Consider the following 18,495-nt stretch of genomic DNA (forward strand, 5'->3'; position numbering starts at 1 on the left):
ATATACCCCTACTCATCAACAAAAAGAAGTGAACTACTGATACACACAACCACCTGGATGAATCTCCAGAGTATCATGGTGAATGAAAAAAGCCGACTGCAAAAGGCTACACACTGTACAATTCCATTTATAGAACATTCTTGAAATAACAAAATTATAGAAATAGGCAACAGGTTAGTAGCTGCTGGGGATTAAGGAGAGGGTGTAAGTATGAGGAAAGTGGGTGTTGCTTTAAAAGGGCACCACAAGGGACCCTTGCGATGATAGAAATATTCTGTATCTTGACTGTACCAATGTCAATATCCTGGTCATATTACACTATAGTTTTGCAAGGTACAAACACTGGGGGAAACTGGGCTAAGGGTAGGGGATCTCTGTATTATTTCTCATAACTGAGTATGAATATAAAATCATCTCAAAAGAAAAAGTTTAATTTAAAGGTTTTAAAAACCTTTTAATGTCATATACTTCATCCTCCTTTTGAATTTAAAATCTATATAAAGTTCTAACAACAAAAACACGCTTGAGGTTAATTCAATAACATTAAATTTATATAATAATTTTGAGGGGCCAGTAGAACGATATTGCACTTCATCATCCAGGAATATTATTCAGACATTTCCTAATGTCCTTTAATAAAATTTTACAGTTTTCTTCACATAAGTCTTACATCTTTCTTATTATTTTTAGGTATTTTAGAGCTCTTAATACTATTGTGAATGAAATCTTTGCCATTTCAACTTCTAACTGGTTATTGCTAGAATAAGAGAAAGCTATTGACTTCAGTGTGTTTATATTGTACTCAAATAACTGTACTAAATTACCTTATCTAAAAGCATTTAGTTTATTGGACTTTTAAATTTATTTATTTATTTTTGGCTGCGTTGGGTCTTCGTTGCACACGGGCTTTCTCTAGTTGTGTCGAGCAGGAGCTACTCTTCATTGCGGTGTGTGGGCTTCTCATTGTGGTGGCTTCTCTTGTTGCGGAGCACCGGCTCTAGGCGTGCAGGCTTCAGTAGTTGTGGCACATGGGCTCAGTAGTTGTGGCTCGCAGGCTCTAGAGCACAGGCTCAGTAGTTGTGGTTACACAGGCTTAGTTGCTCCGCGGCATGTGGGATCTTCCCAGACCAGGGCTCGAACCCGTGTTCCCTGCACTGGCAGGTGGATTCTTAACCACTGTGCCACCAGGGAAGTCCCTATTGGACTTTCTTAATATACAATCACATTATCTGCAAGGAATGATTATTTTACCTTTCTTTACTCAATATTTACACTAGTTTGTCTGTTTGTTTTGCGATACGCGGGCCTCTCACTGTTGTGGCCTCTCCCGTTGCGGAGCACAGGCTCCAGACGCGCAGGCTCAGCGGCCATGGCTCACGGGCCCAGCCGCTCCGCGGCATGTGGGATCTTCCCGGAACGGGGCACGAACCCATGTCCCCTGCATCATCAAGCGGACTCTCAACCACTGCACCACCAGGGAAGCCCTACACTAGTATTTAGTTTCCTTCTCTTACTGCATTATTGCAAGGGTTCTTAATCTGTGTGTCAATGGATAAAATCCACTGGTAAACTTGGATGAAGAACAATTTTCTTTCTTTACTTTCATTAATCTCTAGCTGAAATTTAGCATTTCCTTCAATCATGAAAGTACAGTATAACACAGTAGTTTTAGCAGTATCTGTGATTTTGTCATCAATAAAATCAGATATCACATGACAGTTATTCCAGATATCTAGAATTACTGTTACATTCAATACTACTTTGAGAATATGGCAATTATTAGACTTGTCACTACATCTTATTTATTGTGTTAATAAAGAAGAAACATTAATTTTTGTATTACAAATTTGTAATTTTTTATATTCTGATAGCTATATTTTTAATAGAATTGATTTTTCAAAATACTATGTAGTGTTATTTACACTCTGAACAACATTCTATGGGTTCAACAGGGAGAGCAAGCTGCACGCCAGGGTGATCTGGGGGCCTAGGGACCTGCCCCACCAGCTCACCAGAGTTTCCTCCCATGTGCAAGTCTTTCTGCCCCTCACCAGGGTCTCCAACTTGGCCCAGACCAGAGGAGGTTTTTATTTAGGAGTGGATGCAACACAAAAAGTGTGATAAGAACTTTTGAAGCCTTGAAGCAAAAGTGTTACTCCTTGGCTTTACAGTGAGTGCATGGATAATCAGTGATAATAATGACTAATTTTTTTCTATGTCTTCACTGTGTGCCAGGCACTGTGCTGGGCAACTTGTGTGCCTCTCATTTATTCCCACAATGACCCAATGAGGTTGAAGAAGCGTTCAACAGATGTCACCAGTCATAGGGGGTCCATGTGATACAAAAGGTTAAGAATCTCTTTACTAACTCACTTTTTTTTTTTGGCCATGCCATGCAGCTCGTGGGATCTCAGTTCCCTGACCAGGGATTGAACCCAGGCCCACGGCAGTGACAGCAAAGCACCAAGTCTTAACCACTGGACCGCCCAGGAATTCCCATATTCTGATTTAATAGTCTTTCTTTCTTTAAATCAGGAATGGATTTTTAAAAATCAGAAACAAATGTTTTTATAAAGCATTTATTGATACAAGCATTTTTCCCCCTTTAGTTTGTTAACGACCCAAGTATATAGGTTTTCTCAGGGTGACCAATCCTTGAGTTCCTGGAATAAATCTTGCTCAATAAACTGTAGTGGGCTGAAGAGTGTAAAAATGCATGTCCACAGAGACGCAGAATGTGACCTTACTTGGAAATAGGGTCTCTGAAGATATAATTAGTGAAGACGGAGATCATATTGAATTAGGATGGGCTCTAAATCCAATGACTGCTGTTTTTATAAACTTAATGAGACAGACATTTGGATACAGAGACTGCAGTGATGTGTCTACAAGCTAGAAAAGAGGGAACCTAACCAGCCAATATCTTCATTTCGGACGCTGAGTCTCCAGAGCTGCAAAAGAATAAATTTCTGTTGTTTTAAGCCCTCTAGTTTGTGGTAATTTGTCACTACAGGCCTGAGGACCTAATATAATAATGATGTATGATTCTTTTAACATACTCTGGATTTAATTTACTACGGTTAGCTCCTTTTAAATGGAAGAGGAACTTAGTGGGATGTTAAGTGTAGCACAGTTAAGGAGTATTCTTAGTGCACTGAACAAAAGCACCTTCTATTAAAATCATAACTTGACAGAAATTACAGAAAAATAGTAAATATTTTAGTCATTCAACACAGTCTCCCAAATTTATAGAAAAGGTACTTCTCGGGACTTCCCTCATGGTCGAGTGGTTAAGACTCTGCACTCCTAATGCAGGGAGCCCAGGTCCGATCCCTGGTCAGGGAACTACATCCCGCATCCTGCACCTAAAGATCCCGCATGCTGCAAAAAAGATCCTGCACGCGGCAATGAAGATCCCGCGTGCTGCAACTAAGACCCAGCACACCCAAATAAATAAATAAATAATTTTTAACTAAATGTGACTTCCTTTCCTGAAATAGAAGAAATAATATAAAACTAAGTCATTGAAAACATGAATGAGGAAAACAGAAATGATAAAGGAAGCATTAAAAGTTGAACAGATAATGAAATGTTCAAAAAGAAATGTTGGTAACAATAATTCATCATATTTCTACCTTGTATAAAATATGAACCACTTTGGATGTGTTTTCTTTTTTTCATAAACCTATTTATTTACTCTTTTTTTTTTTTTTTTTTTTGCGGCACGTGGGCCTCTCACTGTTGTGGCCTCTCCCGTTGCGGAGCACAGGCTCTGGACGCGCAGGCTCAGCAGCCATGGGTCACGGGCCCAGCCGCTCCGCGGCATGTGGGATCTTCCTGGACCGGGGCACGAACCCGTGTCCCCTGCACCAGCAGGCAGACTCTCAACCACTGCACCACCAAGGAAGGCCTATTTACTCATTTTTATTTTTGGTTGCGTTGTGTCTTTGCTGCTACACGCGGGCCCTCTCCAGTTGTGGGCAGCGGGGACCACTCTTCCCTGTGGTGCACGGGCCTCTCATTGCTGTGGCCTCTCCCGCAGCAGAGCACCGGCTCTAGGGGCAAGGGCTCAGTAGTTGTGGCTCTCAGGCTCTAGAGCGCAGGCTCAGCAGTTGTGGCACACAGGCCCAGCTGCTCTGCAGCATGTGGGATCCTCCCGGGCCAGGGATCGAACCCATGTACCCTGCACCGGCAGGCAGACTCCCAACCACTGTGCCACCAGGGAAGTCCTGGGTGTGTTTTTTCATATTTTACTTATTATTCCTAAAACCTACCTCCAAATTATATTTATAATAAACTGCATCTAAACTCAAAATACAAAAACTCTTTTATGCATGTCTTTTGTTACATGCCCAAGCATTATAACTGCCTTTAATACTGGATAAAGAGAGTACTCAAATACTCACCATTAAAATGTTGATGCATCACAAAGCTACAGTAATCAAAATAGTGTGACACTGGCATAAAGACAGACACATAGACCAACAAAATAGAATACAGAGCCCAGAAATAAAACCTCACATATACGGTCAAACGATTTTCAACAAGAGTGTCACAAGCGTTCAATGGGGAAAGGATAATCTTTTCAACAAATGGTGCTGGGAAAACTGGATACCTGCATGTTAAAAAAAATGAAGTTGTATCCTTCCTTACATTACCTCATATACAAAAATTAACTCAAAGTGGATCAAAGATCTAAATGTAAGAGTGAAAAGTATGCAACTCATAGAAGAAAACAGGGAAAAAGCTTCATGACACTGGATGTGGCAATTTCTTGGATATATCAAAAGCACAAGCAACAAAAGTAAAAAATAGATAAATTGGACTTCATCAAAATTAGAAATTTTGTGCATCAAAGAACACTGTATCAACAGAGTAAAAAGGCAACCCACAGAATGGGAGAAAACAGTTGTGATCCATATGTGTGATGAGATTAAAATCCAGAATACATAAAGAACTCCTATGACTCAACAACAACAAAAAAAGACAACCTAATTAAAAAATGGACAAAGGACTTGAACATATGTTTCTCCAAAGAAAATATACAAATGGCCAATAAGCACATGAAAAGGTGCCTAACATCACTAATCATTAGAGAAATGCAAATCAAAACTACACTGAGATATCACCTCACACCCATTAGGATGGACACCATGAAAAATAAAAAAAATAATAATATGTGTTAACAAGGATGTGAGGGAATTGAAACTCTTGTACACTTTTGGTAGGAATGTAAAAGTGGCAGCCACTATTGAGAATAGTATGGAAATTCCTCAAAAAACTAAAACTACAATGAATATATAATCCAGCAATTCCACTTCTGGGCATATACTAAAAAGAACAGAAATTTGAAAGTAGGGTCTTGAAGAGACACTTGTACAACACCCAGGTTCAAAGCAGCATTAGTCACAATAGTCAAGAGGAAGAAGCAACCCAGTGTTGATCAAGATGAATGGATCTTTAAATACATAGCATATACATCCAATGGAATACTATTCAGCCTTTAAAAAGAAGGAAATTCTGCAACATGCTACAACATGGATGAACCTTGAAAATATTATGCTAAGTGAAATAATCCAGTCACAAAAAGACAAATACTACAGGATTCCACTTATATAAGGTACCTAGAATAGTCAGATTCATAGAGTGTAGAATGGCGGCGTGGGCCGGAGGGACTGGGGAACAGGAAGTAATTGTTTAATAAGTACAGAGTTTTAATTTTGCAAGATGAAAAAGTTCTGGAAGTGGATGGTGGTGACGGCTGCATAACAATGTGACTATACTAATGCCACTGACCTGTACACTTAAAAATAGTTAAAAAGAATATGAAAAATAATGTACATATAATGGTATAACTGAGTCATTTTGCTGTACATCAGTAATTAACACAACATTGTAATTCAGCTATACTTCAATTAAAAATAAATTTTAGGGGCTTCCCTGGTGGCGCAGTGGATAGGAGTCTGCCTGACAATGCAGTAGACACGGGTTTGTTCCCTGGTCCAGAAGGATCCCACATGCCGCAGAGCAACTAAGCCCGTGCGCCACAACTACTGAGCTTGCGCTCGAGAGCCCGTGAGCCACAACTACTGAGCCCGTGTGCCTAGAGCCCGGGCTCCACAACAGGAGAGGCCACCATGATGGATGGCCCACACACCACAACAAAGAGTGGCCCCCACTTGCCGCAACTAGAGAAAGCCTGTGTGCAGCACGAAGACCCAACACAGCCAAAAAGAAATAAATAAAATAAAAATTGTTTTTAAATTGTTAATAAATTTTTAAAAAGTTAAAAAGACAAATTTTATGTGTATTTTGCCACAATAAAAAAATTTCAATATATAAAAAAATTTTTGAGGTGGATCTATATCATTGAAATGGAAAGTTATTCACCATATATTATGGAAAATAAGCTACAGAAAATTATATATAATATAATCCTTTATAAAGTTTATATGCATAACAAAAGCCTGGAAGAATTCATTTCTATTTAGTGCATGCCTATTATATGCCAGGCATTGTTGCAGGCCCTAGAGATAGAACAATAAATAAAAGAGACAAAAATCCTAACTTTTTTTTACATGTTAGTAGAAGAGAAAGATAAATTGAGAAATGATTAAAATATAAAATGGGTTGATAATATGAAACTGGCATTTTATTTATTTATTTATTTATTTATTTATTTATTTATTGTGGTACGCGGGCCTCTCACTGCTGTGGCCTCTCCCGTTGCGGAGCACAGGCTCTGGACATGCAGGCTCAGCGGCCATGGCTCATGGGCCCAGCCGCTCCGCAGCATGTGGGATCCTCCCGGACCGGGGCACGAACCCATGTCCCCTGCATCAGCAGGCGGACTCTCAACCACTGCGCCACCAGGGAAGCCCGAAACTGACATTTTATAGGTAAAAAATGGATAGTCATTTCATTTGGTTTGACCTAACGATATGTTATATAGTGATAAATGTGGAGAAAAATAAACTAGGGGAGTCAACTCAGAAATACATAAAGGTTCCAGCAATTTTAGATGCTGAGGGAAGACCTCGCTGAAAAGGTTAACATTTAAGGAAAGGTCAGAAGGAGGTAAAGGAACAAACCATGCAGGTATCTGGGAAAAAGGCATTCCAGGCAGAGTGCAAAGACCCAGAGGTGAGAGCATGCCTCAGTTCTAGAAATGGTGTGGATGACATCATGGCTAGAATGGAGTGAGCAAATGTTACACAATAAACTATTAACAGTCGTTATCTATGGGACGGCATTTAGAGACTCCTATATTTGATTTTCTACATATCCATTTCGTTTTCTCTTTTACATTAAACATATATTACTTTTACAATCAGAAAATGCGTGATCCCAATTTTTTAAAAAGAAAATTTATGTGCATGTGTCTATGTGTGTGGCATGCGTTGAATATCTGAGAGAACACAGCTCAAACTCTAAAGTGAGATAAATCTAGATTCCAATCCTAGGGTTACCACTTACTACGTATGACCTTGGGCAAATTATTTAATCTCTCAGGGCTTACCTGTAAAATGTAGCTAATAACAGTACCTACCTTTGGGGAAGATTAAATTAGATACTGCATGTGAATAGTGCCTGACACATTGTAAAGTACGCCTTAAATAGTAGCTTTGTAAAAATATATCGAACACCAATTTGTTAACTGGTTTTGCCATTACTAATTTTTACATTACAAAAGTAATATATTAAAATATGGATATACAGAAACTCAGATGTAGACGTCTCTAAAAATACTCAATACAGAAGCAGTCAAAAGTAAAATCCTCCACACATATACCCCAGCTTCCCCCATGGGAAACTGCTGTTAACATTTTGATATGAATCCTTCCAGACCTTTTTCTATACACCATATATTACAGGGTTTTAGCAATTTTTATATAACAAAGGAGAGGGACCATATTATATTTATTCTGAAACTTTTATTTTTTTCCAATGAACAATGTATCTTGGAAGGTATATCATGTCAATAAATACTGTTAGCTCATTCTTTTTAAGTTATACAGTATTTCATAGTACAAACGTACACATTTATGACATTCAAACTATCATTATCATAAATAATGTTTCAATGAATATCCTTGTATATCTTTAAGCAAAGATGCCAGTATTACCTACAACTAAAAAATTTCTAAAAATGACTCGCTGGATCTAAAGGAGCATATTTAAAACTGCCCATTACCCTCCAAGAAGGTCATACCAATTAAGAACCTCACCAATGGTATCAAATTATCCATACCTCCAACAGCACTGGACCTTAGCAATCTTCAAATTTTTACGAATTTTCCAGGTACAAAATGATTATCATTGTTGGTTTGATGTGGATTTCTCTATCATTAGTAAAACTGAGTTTACTTTATATGTTATTACTATTAACTTTTTCCAGTTAAATTTTAAATAGCTAATATATGTAACTTTCCTAAGAAAAAACAAAATTTTCCCATAAAAAATAAATTCCATACTTTCAATAATAGGTTTTTATGGGATCTAAAGGATAGAGAAATTTAGAGAAAAAAAAGATGATTGAGATGGTTTAAATTAAGGTCTGACACACTCCCTAGCACAGAGAAGGTACTCAACAGGAAGGAAAAACTAAAGGAAATAAAGCTACCAGCCAGCCAGCCAGCCAGGAAGTTTCAGAAAAGTTGGTCAAGCTGGACCTCAGAAAAACTAAAGAAGAGGAAAAAGACATTCCACATAGACAAAAGAACATGAGCAAATCATAAAGGGAGGTATGAACATAGCTGTGAGGAGGTGTAGGGAAACAGGCCTATAAAGAGCATAGAGTCTGTATTCAGGAGAAAATATAAGATGTCAAATGCTAGCCAACTGTAAGAAGGCCTTGAATGCCAAGATGAAATCTTAAATCTGATTCAATAAGCAACTGAAAGACAAAATATATTAAGTCAGAGTGACAAGAAGAAAATGTAAATTAAAAGATTAATTTGACAGATTTGAATAGAAGCAGGGAAACTAGACTAATCAAAAATGAGGTGGGGGTGTAGAACGCAGGGCAAATGAAAGCTAAAATAAAAAGGATTAGTTTGATATCTGTTTTTAAGCAGCAGGTGGATTCCCAGATCCTCTCCCTGTCCCTTCCAGCAGGGAAAATGCCCCTCCACCACCCAGTCAAAAAACTGATTTATTCTCTGAAGAGCGTAAACCAGAGGTCCTCTGGACTGGGGAACACCAGACAAATTTGAAAGTGAGGTTACAATACTGAAAACAGGGAAACTAACAGCAATGTATGCAAAATGGACGTATCCTGTTCTACTGCTTCTTTCCCGTATTCCATGTTTCCTCTTTCTTGGTTTACTCTCGCCTATTGGTAAATCTCATCCCCTAGTAAGTTCCTGAGAAAGAGTATAAGGGAGACCTTGGGTATGTGAAAATATCTTTCTTCCACTTCACCAACTGATAGTTTGCCTAGGTATGGAATTCTAAGTTGGAGATTACTTTCCCTCAGATTTTTGAAGGCATTGCTCCATTGTCATCTATCTTCCAGTGTGACTACTGAGAAGCAAAACTAATCTGATTCCTTATTTATTTATTTTTTTTGCGGTACGCGGGCCTCTCACTGTTGTGGCCTCTCCCGCTGCGGAGCACAGGCTCCGGACGCGCAGGCTCAGCGGCCATGGCTCACGGGCCCAGCAGCTCTGCGGCATGTGGGATCTTCCCGGACCGGGGCACGAACCCGTGTCCCCTGCATCGGCAGGCGGACTCTCAACCACTGCGCCACCAGGGAAGCCCCCTTCTTATTTTTAACTGACCAATTTTCTTCTCTCTGGAGCTTATAGGATACTCTTTGTATCTGATGCTGAAATTTCATAATAATGTGCCTTGAGTGGGTGAGTTTTTCATTCATTGTTCTGGCTCCTTCAATTTGAAAACTCTTGCCTTTTACTTCTGGGACATTTTATTTAATCAAAAGTTAAAAGTCTGGTTAAAAGAAATAAAAATGGATGTCATTGGGGAGAAGAAGCTGAGAGAAGGGGTAGAGGACTGCTGTTTTTATAACAAATCATGTAACACTAAGTCATTAAATATATGCATGGGTAATTTTTATTAAAATAGTTTTTAACATATATATGTTTAAATAAATCTATTTTAAGAATCACAGATGTAGAAAACAAACTTATGGTTGCCAAGGGGGAAAGGGGGAGAGGGATAATTTGGGAGATTTGGATTGACATATACACACTACTATATATAAAACAGATAACTAATTAAGAACCTACTTATATAGCACAGGGAACTATACTCAATACTCTGTAATGACTTATATGGGAAAAGAATCTAAAAAAGAGTAGATATACATATATGTATAACTGATACACTTTGCTGTACAGCAGAAACTAACACAACATTGTAAAGCAACTATAATCCAATTTTAAAAAATTAATAAATACATCTATTTTGGGTATATATTTTATATGGTTAAAATGTTTTATATGTTTTAATATCCTTATATGTTTAAAAATGCTTTTTTTAAATGCAAAAAAAACGAAGATGTGATAACAAATCAGATAAATACATATAAGAATCCAAACACATCTAATTGCTTAACCTGGGGAACTGGAAAAACTGCAATAGTCACAAAAGATACAGAAAAGTTAGGAAGGTCAGCAGATCTGAAGGAAATACTGGTGACTATATATATATGTAAATAACGTTACAGTTATTCAAATAAAGTTTTTTTTAAATAGATGAAAATACAGGAAAAGAAGCTTATATGAGAAGACAGAAATAAAAATTTTAGAGAGTCTTCAATATATAAAAGATAAATGAGGGAAGGAGATACAGTAGTTACCAAATAAATGTTTAATTGAGGCAGGTAGGTGGGCAAATAGAAATGAAGGAAGTTGACTGGCTTACTAATTAATTAATCAATTAAGAGTTCCAGTCCCAGGAGTGAGACTAGAAAAGGAGAAGCATAATGAACAAGAAAAAGAAAATGAGCAGGCCTAAGGAACGAAGAAGGAAGAGTCAGTGAGAAAGAACAAGAAATGCAGTGTCTCTGAAGCCAAATTCAAGAAGTTCATCAAAAAGGGACAATTATGGGGTATGAAGAACTAGGAGAAGGATTCCAGTAAGAGTTAAGGATTCCAGTAAAAGTTATTTAAAGAGGTGAAAAACAACTATGAAGAAAGAATACAAGAAGTTACAGAAAAGATTTTAGGAACTGCAACACTCTTCCAGCAACTTTTTCAGCACCTTGCACTCACTTCTCCATCCAAGCAACTGTGCCATCCTGGCTGTCGGACGTGGTATTTCACCTTCTTCATCTACTAAAAAAGACAATACCCCACCCTCCTCCTCCTCAAAAAGTATCCATTGTGCCACATTTCTGTAGGAAGTGACTTTAAGTCACAATGGAGAAAGTCTTATAACTTAGTAATTAAGAATACTGTCTAGGGCTTCCCTGGTGGCGCAGTGGTTGAGAGTCCGCCTGCCGATGCAGGGGACACGGGCTTGAGCCCCGGTCCGGGAGGATCCCACATGCTGTGGAGCGGCTGGGCCCGTGAGCCATGGCTGCTGAGCCTGCGCTCTGCAACGGGAAAGGCCACAACAGTGACAGGCCTGCGTATCGCAAAAAAAAAAAAGAATACGGTCTAAAGACCACAAATAATAAATGTTGGTGAAGATGTGGAAAAATAGGAACCCTCAGACACTGTTAGTGGAAATGTAAAATGGCGTAGCCACTGTGCAAAACAGTATGGAGGTTTCCCAAAAAAGACTAAAAATTAAAGTACCATATGACCCAGCAATCCCACTCGGGGGAATTTATCCAAAAAAAACCCAAAACAAAACACTAATTCAAAAGATACTTGTACTCCAATGTTCATAGCAGCATTATTTACAATTGCCAAGATATGGAAGCAACCTAAGTGTCCATCAACAGACAAATGGGTAAAGAAGATGTAGTACATATATACAACGGAATACTACTCAGCCATAAAAAAGAATGAAATTTTGCCATTTGCAAAAACATGGATGGACTTGGAGGGTATTAAGTGAAATAAGTCAAACAGAGAAAGACAACAATGTATGATATCACTTATATGTGGAATCTAAAAAATAATACATACTCCTGAATGTAACAAACAAGAAACAGACTCACAGATATAGAAAACAAATTAGTGGTTACTAGTAGGGAGAAGGAAGAGGGGAGAGACAAGATAAGCGTAGGGGATTAAGAGCTACAAACTACTATATATAAAATAAATAAGCTACAAGGATCTATAGTACAACAAAGGGCATACAGCCAATATTTAATAATAACTATAAATGGAATATAACCTTTAAAATTGTGAGTCACTATGTTGTACACCTGAAACATATAATATTGTACATCAACTATATTTTAATTTAAAAAAAGAAAAAAAACTCCTATAAAAGAAAATTTGTGTAGACGGACTGCCAGCAATCAAAATGTCTCTACCCACCCCCCAAAAAAAACTGTCTCTACCCCCTACTAGCTATGTGACTTCAGACAAACTAATTATTCACTCTGTGCCTTAGTTTCCTCATCTGAAAACAAGAATATTAATATATACCTCATAGGAGTCTTGTAAAGATTAAATGAGGAGACTTCCCTGGTGGTCCAACGATTAAGAATCCGCCTTCCAATGCAGGGGACCCAGGTTCGACCCCTGGTCAGGCAACTAAGATCCCACATGCCACAGGGCAACTAAGTCCGTGCACCACAACTACTGAGCCTCTGCGCCACAACTAGAGAGTCCACATGCCACAACTATTGAGCCCGTGTGCTCTGGAGTCTGTGCGCCACAACTAAGACCAGACGCAGCTAAAATTAAAAAAATAAATAACTTTTTTTAAAGAAAAAGATTAAATGAGATAAATATATGAATATTAAGTGAGGTAATATATTTAGAACAATATCTGGCATATAATTATTGTTAGCTATTATAAATTAATTCATGATGTTAATGGTTTAATTAGTGTTATCCTTTCAAAGGTATTTTCATATTAACAGTGCATAAAGATATGAACCTCCAATGCCAGGTTTTACAACATTCATTTATACAACAAACATTTACTGAACTGTAGTCCTACGTACTAGGCACCCCTGGGAGCAGCAGGGTGCTGTGGTGAACAAGGGAGGTAAAGGTCCTACTCTCATGGAACTTAAATTCTAATTAAGTTGTTGAAGTCATAAACTTAGTTTGTCTACTCAACTAGAGAAAATGTGAAGGGACAAATACAAAACGAAGAAATGATGAAAAGATGCAAATTTAGAGAATTTATTTGGAAACTAAGAGATGGTTTCTAACATACAGAATAGCCAACAAAACAGGAAAGTGTAGCCTGGCATATAGTAAGAACTTAATAGATGTTTAATAAATGTGCCAGTTCCTCTCTCTAGGTTTGTTTTCTTACATGTAAAGTGATAGGAGTTATCTTGAATCCAACTCCAATATTCGTTGATGTCTACTTATTGAAATCATCATGGCATATTAGGCAGCATTCTTAGAAACAGATGGCTGTACAGGCAGGGCCTATCATTGGGTGTGGGTGATGGGCCCAAATAGATTCCACTGAGCTCAGGCCTTGCATATCACAAGAGCTTTAAATGTATTCCTTTACTGTTACATCTAAATAAGATCAGCTATACAACCACAGAGACACTGGATAGCACTGACAGAAATGTCACCCTTGCACCTCTATACAGGACTATACCGCCAGGGAATTAACATTTAAAATAAATATTGTAAACAGCCTGAAGGGGGAAAAAAAAAGATGGTTCCAAAGATAGTTTCTACAATTAAGGATTCAAATTTTACTAGTTTTGAAATTAAATATGCCCCAAATGTCATAACCTAAGTAAAATCAAGGAAAAAGTGTTTAGTTTCCTTGAGTGTTGCAATTTAGTTTTTTGAAGATCAACCACCACTTGGTACTGTGGAAATCCCTACTGTTACTGCCTTAGAAGAAAGTCATCCATAGCAGACAACCACAAAAGACTTCCACAAAACATCCATGAAACAACATATTCTCATCTGTTAGTGGATTGTTTGAGTAGAAGAGTAGGGCTGGAATGCAAAAAACTAAAGTGAGAGACCACTATTTCAAAACAACAAGAAAACTAGAGTTCCAAGAATGCAGAAGTATCTACTTCTTAATTTCTAAAAAAACAGAAAAGATTCAGTTTGGTGCCACAATTCGAACAGCATAAAAAGTATATGGAAAAAAAAAAAAGTATATGGATTAAGGTTCTTTTTCAAAAATGTTAATTGTATTTCAATTGCTGAATTAGTAAACTATATTTAAACACTTTTGAAATAGGTTTTTGCAAATAGAATATAATTTTTAAAGTATCTTGGCATCGTAATTTTATACTGCATAAATTCCTATTTTCCTGTATCTGAAAAAGGTTAAGTAAAGGTAATGGGTAAGAATTCTGCTAATTGATGCTTTAAAAACTATAATTTATGAAGGTAAAAATTATGTGGAAAAAAAAAGTTTTCCTAAGTGTCAGCCTTACAAACCCAAACAAGTGTTCCTTCCTTTGCCTTCTACCCGTTCTCTACCCACAATAAATGGTACCTAATACCACAAAAAGAGGTCCCTGGGAAAGAGAACACCAGAATCAAGGAAGGAGAAAACTGCACTCCTAAAAATTCATTCACATCTCTGGTTTGAATACTGAATTATAAATGAAATAACTAATCTGTTCCCAAACAGTGCCTTAGCCGATGCATTACAAATCACACGTGCAATTTTTTAAATGTTTCTCAAAATTTTTAGTATTATGTAGACAAGAAAGATATAGCCTAAGATTTCATGGACCACCTACCCACTCACTTATCTTGCCACTGGTAAGTAGAATTAGTGAAAAATAATAGAATATGAAGAATTATCAATTACGCAGAAAAAAGCCACCACCACATTAGAGCTATTACTTCAACATAACTCCTAGATTGTGGAGTATAAACTATATCTTACTCTTCTTTTGATCCAGCACCATGTTAAGACATAGAGAAAAATGCAAAGGAACCAGGTCCCCTGCAAGACCCTGAAGGGACACCAACAGTCTCTAAATCAAACTCTAAATACAACTAAAATGATCATCAAGTATTGTTATTAACACTAAGGATTAACTTAAATGAAGCTTAGAAGAGTTAAATAATTATTACCAAAATTCTTTGCAGACATATGTGAGGACAGAACAAACAAGAACCATAGGGAAACTTAACTAGCAAAATGACAAAGTAGAAAAAACTCGAAGAAATCAGTCTGATGTCCCTAGTCACTAAAATGACTCTAAGGATTAAAGGTCTGACCATGCAACAAAGAATTCTGACCTGAAAACCATTTACTTTCTTTTCTCTGAGCACAGTTCATTTCCACCCTGTGTCCCTACATTTATGGTCCTCATTTCCCAAAAGGAACAGGCTATCAAAACTCCACAATGCAGCTATGATCTCTTCCTTTTGATACAAAGGGGCAAAACGAGAATTGAAGGAAGAAAATGCACTTTCTAATTTAATTATCATGTGTTGAACTTGGGATCAGTAACTTGTAAGAGATGGGAGAATTATCCAACATCGAAAAAGAACCCTAGGGCTTCCCTGGTGGCGCAGTGGTTGAGAGTCTGCCTGCAGATGCAGGGGACACGGGTTCGTGCCCTGGTCCGGTAAGGTCCCACATGCCGAGCGGAGCGGCTAGGCCCGTGAGCCATGGCCGCTGAGCCTGTGCTCCACAACGGGAAAGGCCACAACAGTGAGAGGGCCGCAAAAAAAGAACCCTAAAAACTGCAGAAGCAGGCTGCCAAAGACCAATAAACAAAGTAACTGTTTCATCATAAGCAAGGATTCTGCACAAATGAATGTTATTTTCTGCTTACAGTTTTAAGTTGATATTGATCAGCTAATGAAAATGTGGTCAAGAGATTGTCATTCTGGTTACTGTTGTTTAAAAAACAAAACAAAATAAAGCAACCCCACCCACACTGCTGAGAAAAAAACTTCTGACATATGCACTAAACTTGTTTACCCAGGCGACCTCTTAATAAGAGAAATGCTTTGCAACTTGACTAGGGTTATATAAGTATTTTGCAATGTGTTATCAGTTTAAAATCTTGTTTATTTACTCCCTAGTTAACAGGTTATTTTACTTCAAGGTCAGGTCTGCCATAGTAATAGCATCTTTCCGATTTTATTCCATCACTCAGCACTTCCTGCAATGCAATTTTAGCCATTAACTTTATCTCCTTTTCCTCTTAAAATATTTAAAAGATTTAAAAATATGATATTGACATGTGACAAATTAACTTCTTTAAATAGGTCTGTTCCCAGAAACATGGTAGGAAAGACAGTAAATTTCAGTGATTCAATTGTAATAGCAAAAGCTGAGTACTGTAAAATACTACTGCCTTTCAGAGACATGAAAAAAAATCCAATTTAAGTTTTAACAAGGGAACAGCAGTGAATCCTTCCCACTACCATATTTTCAAGTTATCCACCCCCACCTCTCACTTCTTTTCTAAGGCTATCAAAGATAAGGATTTCTGGGGAATAGCCAAGGTCAGCAAAGTAAACTAGGATCCCTTAAATGAAATACTTCCTAGGGAGAAATAACTGTAATGTACTGGAAAGAGGACTGGGACTAGGAATTTGAAGACCTGATCTGTCTAGACCTGCTGCTGCACTACACCCCATTCCATCTTTTAGACATGACTGACTAGATTTTTCACGTTCAAGCTCCCACTTTAGAAGAGATGTTCATTGAGAAATAGCATGAACTGAACTTTTCTTAAAGAATGGGAACTCCCTTGACCCACCTCACAAGATTTAAATCTGGGTCCTGGATGCTTGCTGTTGGCAAGATCTATCCTGTAACTCAAACATTACACAAACCTCTGCCTTCAGCAGCTAATGACACTAGAGGCACCTCTTAATACATAAACGCAAGTTTCAAAGGATAGCCCTCGGATAGGGAGGGAGGAGGTACAGCTTTTTTTTTAAGAAACTGAGTATGAATTCAAAGATTTTTAAAAGTTAAAATCTAAACGTTTGGAAGTAACACCTCAGCTAAACAGCAACGTGATCCTACGAGTCCCAACTACCTTTAAAGTAAAAGGAGCCACACTGCCCACAGTTATTCGGCATCAAGCAGGTCCACAGTGGGCAGAAGGCTGAAAGAGGACTACATCGCACACCAGAAAGCCGCCACAAGAGTGGAGGCGGGCCAGCCCCGCACGGACAGCTGCTCAAACAGAACTCGGGGCAAGGAATCCCCAACTCCCACCCGCCTGGTCCCTCCCTCCACCTCGGGTCTCCCCTGTTCCCCAGGGGCGGGCCCCTCCCCCAGGTCACTCCCCTCCCCCAGGTCACTCCCCTCCCCCACCGCCCCGTAGCCACCCCCACGCGTCTCAGCGCCCTCAGCCCCAACTACGGCCCCTCAGCGCTGGGTCTACCCAGTTGCCAACCCCTTCAGCCCCTCCTCCTTGAGAGGCACCCCAGTCCTCCGTCTCCTCACCGGGGTTAGCAGTAGTCGCCGCCATAGCTGTAGATGCCACCGCCGCCGCACCCCCCCCAGTGGGAGGAGCCACCGCCAAGGAACCGGGGGGAGGGGGAGGGGAGAGCCACTCCCCAGACGCGGCGCCGTACTGCCGCCAATGCTACCGCGGAATCCAAGATGGCGGCTGCAGCAACCGCCCCCCGGCCCACCGTCCCCAGCCCCTACGACGGAGAGACCCGCCCCCAGATGGGGCGGGGTCATCCCAAGGCCAGCCTCCTCGGGAAAACTGACCAATAGAATCGCAAAACGACCAGAAGCAGGGCTGGCCACGGAGCTGCCAGCCAGTCCAGTGGAGGAGGGAGGGCGAGGAAGAAGTCCAGCTGTCTCTCTAATTCCGCCTCTTCTACCTTAGAGGTCAGCGATCGAGTGACGTCAGTGAAAAATAATTTTACTAAAAAGCTTCGCTCGGTGGTGGATTCGCCTGGTTGGCCACTCTGCAGATGATTTGTTTTGTAAATCTTCTTTAGGTGCCCTACTGCTTAAACTTCACTTCGTGATTTGTAATCCTTTCTAGTTTTTTCCTCTTTTAAGGACCTTTGTCCCTAGTGGGAAAAAGTTCAGCAAGTTTTGAATGCCTGCTATAGAACTGGTAGTGTAAGAGGATCTGGGCGCTTATGTCTGGTAGGAGAGATACCGACAGCCAAAACAGGAGGCAATGTATTTTGATTAAGAATGAGATAACTTCCTTTGATCAACGATAGGGACATAGTGACAGGTTTTTAGTAGAGAAGTGGCAAGATGATTGCACAGATTTATTTTCTAATAATAGGAAGCATTGAGCACTTCGAGCCGGACACTGTCCACACTGCTTTATAAGTACTTATTTAATCCTCATAACGACACTGTGAGGTAGATTCTATTATTTACATTTTGCAGATAACAGAAGCAAAGAGGTTAAGCAAGGGACACCCAGCTGGTAAGTAGTGTTGCGGGAGGCAA

General features: G+C 39.1%; 1 protein-coding gene and 1 non-coding gene across 2 annotated transcripts in view; one reads left to right on the plus strand and one right to left on the minus strand.

The window, feature by feature from the left end:
- The window catches only part of ARNT (aryl hydrocarbon receptor nuclear translocator), a 62,448-nt gene extending 44,909 nt beyond the window's left edge, over nucleotides 1-17,539 (minus strand). Inside the window, exon 1 of the mRNA XM_065884841.1 lies at nucleotides 17,515-17,539. Coding sequence (XP_065740913.1) covers nucleotides 17,515-17,539 — 25 coding nt within the window. The remainder of the gene's footprint in view (nucleotides 1-17,514) is intronic.
- TRNAR-CCU (transfer RNA arginine (anticodon CCU)) lies at nucleotides 3,273-3,345 on the plus strand. The gene has a single exon. It is a non-coding gene; the product is annotated as a tRNA-Arg (tRNA).
- Nucleotides 17,540-18,495: the final 956 nt, after the last annotated feature.

The sequence above is a fragment of the Phocoena phocoena genome, chromosome 1 (assembly GCF_963924675.1).
Source record: "Phocoena phocoena chromosome 1, mPhoPho1.1, whole genome shotgun sequence".
NCBI classification, from domain to species: Eukaryota; Metazoa; Chordata; class Mammalia; order Artiodactyla; family Phocoenidae; genus Phocoena; species Phocoena phocoena.